Raw genomic sequence first — 12,528 nt, 5'->3', positions numbered from 1 at the left:
CAGCAAGGGCTATATTTACTATATTTCAGGTGGTGAAGGAAAATAGTTCACAGGACTGGCCTACGAGGAGGAATAAAGTAGTCATCAAAACTGCCTTCCGTTCCACAAATGCAAGGGTTGCATCCGCAGGCCCCCCATCACCCCGCCATCAGTCTGTCCAGCTGGGGCGGTACTTCAAGGTTTCCCCTGGGCTTCTGTAGCTGCCATTACAGCAGTTGGCCTCTAGGGGCTCTGTGCTCCGCTGTGCAGTAAGCACTGCCCTTGTCCTTTGAGTAGGCAACCTGGAAAGCCTCCTCTTTCTCCCTCTCCATATTTTAGCAGAAATAAGGGCAAAATTTTTCCTTAAAAAACTCAAAAGCATATTCACCAGAGAGCAGAAGGGAAAACAAATACAGAATCGTGTAAATGAATGAGATAATGACGAAAAGATTCTTTTTTTTTAATGTAACTCAAATCTAGTCACAGATCTGCTTTCTGGGAACCCAGTTTGTACACTTCTCGTCTAAGCCTAGACCGCTGTGGATGCTGAATGAATCCCACTGAGTCTGTAACGTGGCCTACCTGTCCTGCCCCTACAACATCTGAGTAGACTCTTGGCCTTCATTCCTCATCTTCTCTCCTGGGAGCTCCCTGCTGGGTTCAGGCAGCTTCCCCCCCGCCCACCCCCACCCTGTCCTTCTCCTACTTTCTGGTCTCTTGGTCTCTAGGGAAAGGAAGGTGCTTTCCTCTCAGGCTCATAGTTAAGCCCCTGATTTAGGATTTCCCATGCCTACTTACAGATAACACCTTTTGCCCTTTCGGTAAGTCTGTAAGACCCATGCATCCCTCTCCAGTCAGTTGAAGCATTTTGTTAGGCAAATGTCAAAACTCAATTTCTCCTATCTGGATGGCAACCTTTGCATTCATACTTTCCAGAGCATCTGAATTTCAGTCATTCTAATCCATCCAAATAAGTCAACACCTATTTATCCAACCATGTGGCCCCAATTTGCTCAATACAATCATCATACTTATGTCTTCCCCCATTCTCACAAATGAACAAAAGCCATAAAGAGCAGATGGCATTCTGGGACGATACCTCATGTCTGCTCCCCCATCAGGCAAGCAGAAGTCTGTACCCTTACCAATCTTTAGAGTTCCCCCAACCTCTGCCTCCTCACGTGGACTTGCCCTTGATTCCTCCTGTTCTTTATCTGAGAGATGCCGCTGACTGCAAACTCATTTGCCAAGCATAGATAATTGACTCACTGCAAACCCAATGAGTGTTCAAACAGGCCTTGCTTCAGGTTACCCACTCCCCTCTCCACCCCAGCTCCTCTCTGGGCCCCCTTGTCAGGGGGTGACCTTGTGGAATTCTACTCACTACAGTTTCACATCAAAATCCACACATAGCAACAATAACACACATACAATACAAGGAGGGTTGATCGCTCACACACGCTGTTACAGGAAAACGGGCAGCTCTATCCCTGGTAAAAAAAAAAAAAAGGTCTGCACCCCACCACAGAAAAATCCCAAGATGCCCCAGAATGCAGTTCTGTTTCTTCATGACCATGACGTGTTGTAAAGCACGTCAGCTGCTCCTTGTTGCTGTGCAGATCACCAAACATCGGGTCACTGAGACAGACGGCAGCTCTGGCTCACACAGCTGATAGGATTAGGAGATGGTGCTTTGTCAGCCCTGACTGAGTCCCAGACAGCCCCCAGCATACTCAGGTGAGCTGCGAGGAAGAGCGGATGTGGGGACCATGATGTGTCTCGGTCGTATGGTGCAGAGGTTGTCTCTTTGGCAGTGTATTTGTATTGTCTTTTCTGTGAAGTTTGCAGTCTGGTTGGGGGCAGGGGCTTCTAGCCATAAAAACCAATCCTTTATCACTTATCTGGTTTCAAGGATTGGTCCCATATGCTTCACAGGATTTTTGTGAGGCTCAAATAAGATTGTGTATGTGAAAGAGCTCTAAAAATATCAAGTTGTGGGCTAATGAAAGGTATGAATCATTTAATTACAAATTTCACATAAACACAGAATGAAATAACTTATACCAGATTTGGAGGCATAATTATATAGACGCACTCTTTTCCCCTCAGTATTCAATACCCTGTTCCTTCCCAGGCCTGGGCAGGGATGCTGTTTATAATCTTGAAGGGTTCTAGCCTTCTAAAGCAGCTGATATTTTCTAAAAACCAGCATGACATTCATTTCTAAAGGAAAAGCCACAAAATTACAAAACCAGACCATAAAAGAAGTATGTAAGTAGAAACTGAAAAATGATACATGGGAATATTTTAAAGCAGATGAAAGATGAATATAATAGACCATATTAGATTATATCTCTTTGATGGTATAATCTAAACATTGTAAGACACTTCTCTTAATTACATAAGAAACACTTGAATGAAATTAAAGGCAACATAGATACTATCATTTGTAAAACTTGCATTTTAGAATGGTGGAAAAACAGGCTTGGGTTCCAAAAGTCCGGAGCTAAGAGGCATTTGAACATTAAATCATCAGCCTTTCCCTCCGCAGGGTTGCTATGGTGACAACAGGGAGCCTCTACCACACAGCCTCTCACTGCCTGCACTTCTGCAGTAAAAGCTTTCATTGAACACATGTTGGATTTTTAGGCATACACCCCATCATCAAATACAAAGACATAATGGAGGCAGCTTTCCCTGAGTCATTTTCAGGACAGAAGTTGTGTCAGTGTTCTTTATCCTGTACCGATGGGCTCCATATGGGGTAATAGAATTCACTCATTCATGCATTCATTCATTTGACTGTTATATATTGAGTGCCTGCTGTGTAGACAGGACCCGTACTAAGCACACCCTACTATCCCTGGTGAAGAGATCTCTGGTGAAGGTGGACAAATAAATAGGGAATTCTGATACAAGAGCGTAACAGCGCTCCTGGCGTAAATTAAACACAGGTGTTCTAGAAGTGCGTAATGGGGGAATCTGACCCTTCTTGGGGGACCTGGGAAGGTTTCCTGGAAGAAGCTGCCTCGAAAATGAAACTTAATGTATCTTTCGCAGTTGAGGAGGATGCGTGGGTGGGGTACAAGAGATGATCTGGTCGAAGGGACCAGAGTGCACAACAACAGCCTAGGGGGAAAGAGAGCAGATAACTCCAGAGCACTGAAGATTCTATAGTTTGAGGGGGATCCATTTGTGGAGGGAGGGGGTAGTGAAGGAGGAAGGAAAAGGGGCAGGGTACCCGATAGGAGAGGGAGGAGTGACAAGAGGTGAGATGGGAGAGGTAAACAAGACTAGGTCATGAAACACCTTTGGGCCACATTAAGGAGTTTGCAGAATAGTTGGAGGACAGCTGGGAAATCATTAACTGGTTTTAGTGAAGAAGCATGTCTTGATTTGGCTTTTCAGAAAGACCCTATAGAAAAATTGAAAAACTGGAGAGAAAGGCATTAGAGGCAAAACTGGAAACAAGACAACTTTAATTGGGCCACTGTTGTAATAATCCAGGATGTTTATGGTGGAGAGTTTAAATAAAGATAACGCAGTCGATCAGTAGACAGAAGTAATCAGATTCAAGACATTATTACTAGGATAGTGTGGAGATCTGTTGGTGTTTCCTGCTATGTGGGGACCGTAGGAGGGAGAAGTCAAGAATGATTCTGAGGTTCTGAAGTAGATAGCTCAGTGGAAGATGTTTCTGCTATTAGACCCCCAAACTAAATTTTCAGTTCTCAGTAGGAAACTCAGAAGCACCTTATTACCTTAACAGTTCATTCCTATATAACAGTGTAGGTCCTCCAGTTCAGAATTTTGAAAATAATAAACTGTAGGAATCATGGTGGACCATCACTTTCCTAAAGTCTATATCTGAAACAACTATGGGTATAGAAAGTATTACTTAATCACCCCTTCCCCCCAAATAAAGAATTCTCAGATTGTCAACCTCACTGCTTAAGAGAATTAAATAGATTGAAAAGGCATGAAGGTGTATGGAGCAAAATTTCTTTGGAGGTATAGGAAAAAGGCGAATTGATTCCATCGATTCTCTAACTTCAGGCTCTCTCTAGACTCCTTTGTAGACTTGACAGTTGGGGACTGAGAAAAATGTTGTTTGGAGGGCAGAAAAATGGGGAGGTTGGAGATTCAAATACGATTATTAGGGATCCTAGTCTTCAAATGTAGGGCAGACACTTGGATGTACCGGCAGACTGTTTCCCACCCACGCTGCTCCTTAGAATACTCTCCAATTCTGAACAAATGGCATCTAAGTAATACGTGTTGAGTTCCATCACCCCATGAGATTTAAGTATACCAAGTGTAACAATAAATCAAGACCCATGATCCGGCTGATGGTCCCTATTCTAAGGCCTCAGTTGGAAGGGTTTTGGGGCTTTTTTGAACAAATATGCCTGCCTCACAATCATTTTTCTGCCAGTCATAAAAGAGGCCTGCGCAAATACGGGATGGATAGCCTGGAGGTGGCTTACCTGCCCTTTGCAGTTCTGTTCTAGCCGTTGGGTACAGCTCTTTTGTTTTCTGTGTCCAATCCTCACAGCTAAACTTTCGGGTAGATATTATAATTATTATCCCTCAGTTTCACGAGGATAAACGTGAAGTTCAGAAAGGACAAGGTTCAGATGTCATTTATTGGAAATTGGTCAAGAATTTTAGGGATAAAGGTACTCAGCTTGAAGGGACTGGAGTGGTGCCTGAAGCCTGGCTTTCTGAGTTCAAAGGCAGGGTCCTTCCTATAGCCGCGCGCCGGGGCTCCTTCCCCTGCAGCTGAGGGCAGAGCTGGAGAAAGGGCTGCTCTGGCCCTGGGCAGCCCGGCTCCCTGATCCATCGGGAATGGCCTCGCAGTCCTTTGCCGGCGGCGCTGTGCTGACAACCCAAGGACCTTCTCGTGCAAATTCCCCAACGGGAATCGCAGCCTTTGAGATCGGGGAACCCAGAAGCTGTGTCAGCCCTGCAGCATTGGCTTGGTTGGGGTCAGGGTGGAGGGGGACCCGCCCTGTCTCTCTCGAGCGAGTTAATTGTGGGGAGCTGTGTGCAGGGAGGGGCCGCGAGGGAAAAACTTTCCCCTTCTCCATTTTGGCTCTCAGTGACGTCGCAGCTTTTCTCAGCTCTGCCATCCGACGTGCACAGCCTTCAAACCCAATATAGGGTGCCCAGAAAAGGGCGTCAGGCCCCTCCCAGATGCGGGATGTTCTGAGCCTCCCCTGCCCGCTTCGGGTCCAGACCCGCAGAGAAGGAGGGACGCGCGGCACTGGTGGGGGACGTGCCAGTGGCGAAATCGGGCGGGCGGGGCGAACCGAGGCGCGGACGATCTGCGCGGGGACCGGCAGGTGAGGGAGGCTGGGGGAGGGGAGGCGCCCCGGGGGCGGCCGCGGGTGGCGGCAGCGGCACCACGTGTCCGGCCGGGGCGGGGCGGCCGGGCGCGCCTTCGGAGCTGAGCGCGAACGGCGGCAGTGGCGGCGGCGCGTCGGCCCCGCAGCAGCCGCCCCCCGCGCCCAGCTCCGGCTCAGCGCCGTCTCCTCGCCCCGGTGCACGCAGGTGCCTCTTCCTGGACGGCGGCCGCGGCGGCGCGAGGAGCGGGCGGGCAGCAGCGCGATGGGACCCCTTCGAGAGACCAAGGTAAGGAGGGCACGTCGTGTGGACGCGGGTCGCAGTGCCCCTGGGTGCCGGAGGGAGAGGGAAGGTAGCCACTACCGGGCGAGAAGCAGCCAGGTGCGAGCTGGAGGGGTGACATTTAGAGTCAGGATAAACGAGGACAAGGGGGTGGTGGGATGATGCGGAGATAGAGGGACATCTGCTCAGGTGATGAGATGGGTGGGTGACACTAGAGGAACAGACTTGGGAGGTTGACAGGATGAGAAAGGTTGTCTTTGGAGGGTTAATCCCATCTGCCGACACTGGGCATTTGGGATCTAGCTCTCAATTGCTGTCCTGTGTGTGTGATGTGATTAAAAACCATTTGATGTATCGCTGACTGAGAAATAAGGACTCCAGCATGTCAGCGAGCCAGCATTGGTTCAGGGTCTGCAGTGTGCTAGGCGGAGTGGCTGACGTGTGATACCTGCTGGGTGACTGATGTGCAGAACACATCCAGAGACTGGGTGCGGCTCTCGCCCCTGGGCAGGCTGGACGCCTGCTCGACCTCAGGAGTTCCCGCGGCTGGGCTTTCCCTTCAATTCCTGCACTGTGCGGGCCTCCTGGAGGTGTTTACTTTGGCAGCGACCCTTCCTGGTAAGCAGCGTGGAAAGGAGCAGGAGGTCATGTTTTGAAATAGTGGTTGTTACCTAATCCAAAAGCCCGTTTTCAGTTGCAGAGGTTGGAGAGAGTTGTTTTTTTTTTTTTTTTTTTTTTTTTTTTTGCAAAGAGCTCCTCCTCGGAATCCATTTTAATAAGGCATGGTGGAGGTGACTCCAAAAAGCTGTAGACTTCAGGCCCGGTTCTGCTTCTAGATGATATGCTGTGTTAGCTAACTATCTTTAATTACCTCTTTCAGCCTCAGTTTTCTCATCTGTAAATAGGGACATAAATTAGTGTTCTCTCTGTGGCCTGGGTTATAAGGATCGAATGAGATAATGGTTGGGAAAGCACTTTAAAATTGGAAAAACATCGCCAAGCTATTGCTTTGTATGCTTTTTTTTTTTTAAACCAAGGCATGGCCCTCTGTAATTTAATGCTGTTTTTTTAAGAGACAGAAAAATCTCTTCTCATGGGTATTCTGTAAGGAAAACAAAAGCTAAACATGATGTAAAACGTGGAGCCATCTTACCAGGTATTGGATTTTTGTTTGCTTTTCTGTTGGCAACTAGCCTTGTGTACCAGGATATTAATGAATAATTAAGATCCTGGTGGGAAGAGGAGGGATTTGAAAGATAAGGCTGTGTGATCTATCAGAAGAGAATTGTTTCAGGTCTGGGGTCTGCTTTGTGAGGAGATAGGCAAATAGAAGTCCGACTGTCACCGCTAATTCAGGGACAGCAAAATGGAAGTCTAGGGGAAATCAAATAGTGTGCAGAGAGTAATAAAGCTTGAACATGAGAGGAAAAGCCCGAGTGAGAAGGTGAGTCAGAATGGCTAGGGAGTGTAGAATGCCTTCCTGCCAGGGGGGAAGAGTGTATGGTAGTGTGTGTGTGTGTGTGTGTGCACATCCTTGCTCAAGTGTGTGCCCTTCGGTAGGTTAGAAGGGTTAGCTCAGTGGAAGAGTTTTGGAGTTCATTTTAGCAACTGATATAAGCGCCACTCTGTGAAGATTCCCTCTTCAGAAATGTGATTTCTTAGAAACTGAGCCCAGAAGAAACAGCCTGGCGCTCAGAGGGGGAAACAAATTTCATTCTGTTTTCTTTTTGATGTCCCATTGGAGAAGGAGCAGAGGGTGCAGCATCATGAGAAGGAGCTTTCCCGAAGCAGAATCCCCCGTTTGATCCTTCGGCCCCACCTGCCCCAGCAACAGCACAAAGTGTCCCCGGCCTCCGAGTCTCCCTTCTCCGAGGAAGAGAGCAGAGAGTTCAACCACAGCAGCTCTGGGCGCTCAGCGAGGACCATTAGCAGCAACAGCTTCTGTTCAGGTACAGTATGAAGTGTGTGCATGACAGGTACATTGTGAACAGACCTGGCCTGTGCCCTGGGTGCCTAGAACTAGAGTTCTGTTATTAGGATCAATTGTCCAAAATCGCACCTTTTTGGCTGTTTGACCTACAAAGACAGCTGTTTTGTATGGTTTGGCCCAATGGAATTTCATAACTGTTTTTATGTTATTCTCGTGTATAATTTGCAATGTAAATGCTAACTTCTTGTTTCTAGGACTGTTTAAAATTGTATTTTTTGGTTAAATATCTGGAAAACATATTAGCTTGCATTTTATACTAACAACCTTGGTAAGCCTGTGGACTGCTATTTATGGAATCCCCAAAGGGAAAGCAACTCCTAAATCTTAAGACCAAGGTTTTTATCCCAGGACTGGCCTTGGAGTTTTGATAAAGGGTTAGAGGACAGGCTTTGCGATCTTCCAAACCTAAACTGGAATCCCTCGCTTTGTCACCATTTACAAACAGTGTGACCATGGGCAAGTTGCTTAACCTCCTTAAGCCTCAGTTATCACATCCATAAAATGGGATAACACCCACCTGGCAGAGTTGCTGTGAAGTTGAATGAGACCACGTACCTAAATACAGCTTCTAGCTCAGTGTGTGGCTTATAGAAATGCTTAACAAAGGATTGTTCTTCGTATGATGATCTAGGGATGCGAGCCCTGGCACATGATTAAGGAAGTTTGCTTAAAGTTCTGAGCATATTTGGTAAAAGGACAAATCTCTTCATCGTTCTGGAAGGTGCCACCATTATCACTTGACAGAAGCTGTTATGATTACTCATTGAAGCATATAACTTAGAAGGGTTTGAATTCTTTGAGAAGTATTAGAAATGTGGGTAAAACTTTAATGAGTGACTGTCTTATGATTAATGAAGAATGTTTCAGAGTGGATAATTTTTAGAACTTATTTAGGGAAAATGAATTAAAGATTAACCCATTAGGAGAAGGGACATATGAATCAAGATGCTGTGATTAATACCCTAATTTAGGAGGCTACACTATTTCATTATATCTCATATTGGTAAACTACATTTTTCAGGGATTTTTAAAATGGGAATTTGGATTTATTATCTATTTTCACAAAATAATTTCATCTATAACCTGTATATTAGAAAAACTGTGCTGCCTATTGCTTATTTTTTTTCCTCTGTAAAGACTTAGATTATCTGCTTGGTTCTGAAGAAATTCTGTGAAATTGTTATATTTTAATACTTATCACTATTGGAATGATACGAATCTAGTTTACAATGTAAGTGCACTGATGGTTTGCTTGATAAGGAAGAAAACAAGAGAACTGACAAGCGGGAGCAGTTACGATCCTGAGAAACTGGAGTCGTATTTGCAGAGTGTAATGCTGTTTACTCTCACTCCATTTGGAGCTCAGGAATCACTCTGGTGGCGTGTGGATGAACCCAGGGGATATCGTTTCAAACTGACATGGCTTTGTTTACATAACTCGGGTCCACATTTATTACAGATATTCTCTCCACATAATCATTTTCTCAAACTGACTTCAGGGTGAGCAGTGCTATCAGAAAAAAAGAAAAAGTTGGTCCAAACAAAAGAGTCTCCAAATAGGTTTTAGAAAATGTATTTGTCAAACCAATAAAATTATTGCTGTGGGTCATGAATCATTCCCTCCAAGACCCATCCTTTGGATTACCACTCCTTCCCAGAAGACCCATCTCCACTAAGGCCATAATGCTGTACATGAAAATCGAAGGTAGATATTGATCCTCCTGCCATTTACTAGCTGAGAATTGAGTGGCAGAAGCATCTAACGATGGGTGTCTATAGACCTGCCTTTCCAGCTTTAGCTTTGTATCCTGTATCCTGGTGGGATCCCCTCTGTTCCCGGGCCTCATCCTCCCATGCTGGTGACTCCCCAAGGTTTCAGTTGGTGCCTTTCCCTCCTTTGCTTGCCTTTCCTGCAGAGCCCTGACAAACCCCACGATGACTCTGAGTGCTGTGCTGACTGAAATTGACAGGAGCAAGGCCTTTGGGGGCGTGTTAATGATGCTTTAGGAGGTCAGTCGGTGGATGGGAAATAAATGGGCTGGTACTGTGGGGAGCTTTGCAGCTGCAGGCAGTGCGGTAAAAAATGCAAAAGAGTCCGACCAGCAGGGGGAACCAGTTTAATCCAACCGCTTTAACACTAAAGCCAGAATGTGTGTCAGTTGCTTAATCATGGCAGTTAAGTCAGAGACCATGGTACATGCAAATACTACAAAAACCATCTTTTTCTAGAATGAAACTAAAATTATTTGGTGGTGTCTGTTACTGCCATAGCCTCATAACCTGACAGTGATCATTCTGCATTAGCCTGTCTTCTTTATAATCACCACGTTCACTAATGTGGAAGGGGGCATGCAGAGTTCGGGGGATTCTTACAATCTGGAAGTGAAATGCTACAGGAAGATGCAATTTAATTTGAAAATTACATTTTTAAGAACTGCAACATAGAGACTCTTTCTCCAAATCAAAGGCGTTAATTGTGAAGAGCATCATATGTTCTAAGATATTAAGTTATTAGAAGAAGGATAATGTGGTGAGTTTACACAAAGTTAAATTTACTTAATAGAAAGGATTGCACTCTAGTTTAAGAGTCTGGCTTTCCTATCATTTGTATTATAACAAAAAAAAATCATGATAATGGTTTCGTTTTCTACCCCACCCTCATTTTTTTTTCTTTTAATTATACTGATCTGTGAAATTAAAATCTGGAAACTGTTTCAAAGTGACCCATCCATTTTTATTTTTCTCCATTCCTTCCCTCTGCCTTCTGCCTTCCTTCCCATGGGAGCCTCAACAAGGAACAGTTAATGACTTGATATTCTTGATGCTAATTTGTATGTTGTATCTATCTCATTTCAGGAAGCAGTTGTATGTGACCTTTTGCAATTCATTTGGGGTGTGTCCCCAAAGAGCTCTTCTTTTAATAGCTTCTTATTAGCAGAATTTCTTTGACGATATGCATTTTTTTGGCAATGTACTGCAACATCGTTCTCCTGTTCAAGGCTATTCTGTACAGTTTGCATTCATGTTAGCCACTGTGAACTTAGTTAGGTACAGTTAAGCTGTACACATGGGAGGCCAGGCCCTATTTTGTGTGCATAGCAAATGAAACGTATGTTATTAGTAAGTATTAACTAACACTCTCTTTAAAAAAGAGAGTACATAAGGAAGTACAACTCATAGTAACAAAACACCTGCTTTCATGTCTCCCCTCGTATTTGTAATCATTTTTTTAACCAATGTTTTGGCATAACGTCTTCCTGTCTTTTCTTTCCCAAACCCCCAGCCCGTCTTTCTTGTTTTAACATGCTCATGAGAAGTGATAAAACCCATGTTTACGATTCATGTCCTGGTTGTGGCCCACTGCATCTAGGTCTCTGTCCTTTCCCCTCCCCCAACTTTTTTTTTTGTTGGTAGTTAATTGTGTTTGTCATCAGACCAGGACTCCAGCCACTATTAGAAAAGCTGATGACCAGGGTGAGTAAGTCAGTCACATACCTCAGTCACCTGATGTGGTTAGCAGCATGCTGGGCATTCCTCTTTGCTTAGTTGAGGCAATAATTGCCCCTTAGAACTGGGAGGCAGATGGATGGCTGGATTTTAAGCTAACTCTCCTTGGGGTGCCTTGTAAACATGGCAGGTGGAACAAATTATGCGTATAGAACACTGGTTGTTTTATGGGAGACCAGCGATTTCTCTGAGTTATTTCCATGTTTCTAATCTGCACACACAGATACACAGGCAAGTTTGTGACTTAACCCATTAAAAACTCTGTACTCTGTCAATACATGCAATGGTCAGAATCTACGAGTCTTTTCAGTCTAATCCTGAGTGAGGTGTTTGCAGAAAGTGCTTTGGTTTTTATCACCATAGGTACTCAAAGAAGGGCTATGAAGAAACCCTTCTTTGAGTGCCTACGACCTAGAGGTAACCATTGTTGCTGTTTGTGGGAGGAACAATTAAGGCAAATTACAACCTGACTAGTGCTCTGCAGGGCATGACAATGCCTCCAAAAATTTACCAGGCCCTGACAAGTAGAAATGTTTCTGCTCTGCTTTTGTCCAGTGGAGGAAACTTGGCATCTGGATCGAGTAAGCCTTTGAACATAGTGAACAGAATTGAGATGAACTGCTTAAAGTGAAGTGAGCTGCAATACCAAATTACAGCATAATTGAATGACTGCCAACCTGCTGTGAAGAAAAAAAATAAATAAAGACCCTACAACTTCAGTGTCATTTTAATGAGGATAGGAGTTAGGCACAGTTGCATAATATATATTTCAGGTGCTTGGCTGCCTCGGTCACAGAAATAAGTACCTAATAAAATAGGTTACAAATGAAGGGTATACAGGCACTATTTCTGTGAAGATGTGGTAATGGCAATTCGGAGGACAAGAGCAAAATTTTCTTGACATTTAATTTACAAAAAATACTTAGCACCAGTGATGTGAAAGTACGCATGATGGAATTGGACCATGCCTGAAAGCAAATTATGGAACTCAATGTGAACATCTTTTATGTTCTCAAACACTCATCTTTATGACAATATTTCTCAATTTCAGAGCATGGAATCCTCAGGAAAATGTGTTTAAAGCATGGATGCCTTGTCCCCACCTTATCATCTCAGAATGAGAGGGCCTAGGAATCTGTATTTACAGGTTTTCCAGATGACTCTTAAGGCAGCTGAAGCCAGCCTCACTGCTTTGTGGTCTGTGTGTGGGGGGATTTTGTATGAGAAATGTGAGGGATGTTTCCAAAGTGGCATCACCAGATGAATGAGGGTCAAGGTGGTGGAGGTGGTGGCAAGCTGGGCTGTTTAAAGTCATGGCAGAGGACAGGGAAAAGGCCTGCACATTCCTTGGAAATTATAGCTTCTCACTGTTTATTTACTATTCCTATGCCATTAGTTCTAGCAATAATATTGTTTCTATCTAC

General features: G+C 44.7%; 1 protein-coding gene across 6 annotated transcripts in view; it reads left to right on the top strand.

Annotated features, from left to right (window-relative positions):
- Nucleotides 1-1,579: 1,579 nt before the first annotated feature.
- Nucleotides 1,580-12,528, top strand: part of SYBU (syntabulin) — a 71,150-nt gene continuing 60,201 nt past the window's right edge. The window contains exons 1-3 of one of the 6 annotated variants that reach the window (XM_054590410.1): nt 1,580-1,716; nt 5,533-5,613; nt 7,355-7,556. In XM_054590410.1, the coding sequence (XP_054446385.1) occupies nt 5,590-5,613; nt 7,355-7,556 (226 nt within the window). In that variant the 5' untranslated portion in view covers nt 1,580-1,716; nt 5,533-5,589. Of the gene's footprint in view, nt 1,717-5,433; nt 5,614-6,066; nt 6,226-7,351; nt 7,557-12,528 lie in introns of those variants that run through there. The other 5 variants (XM_054590408.1, XM_054590409.1, XM_054590407.1 and 2 more) reach the window with 5 other exon arrangements.

This window comes from Pteronotus mesoamericanus, unplaced genomic scaffold (assembly GCF_021234165.1).
Source record: "Pteronotus mesoamericanus isolate MK-2021 breed Mesoamerican mustached bat unplaced genomic scaffold, CSHL_Meso_final scaffold_174, whole genome shotgun sequence".
NCBI lineage: Eukaryota > Metazoa > Chordata > Mammalia > Chiroptera > Mormoopidae > Pteronotus > Pteronotus mesoamericanus.
This window is presented reverse-complemented; position numbering and strand designations above follow the sequence as displayed.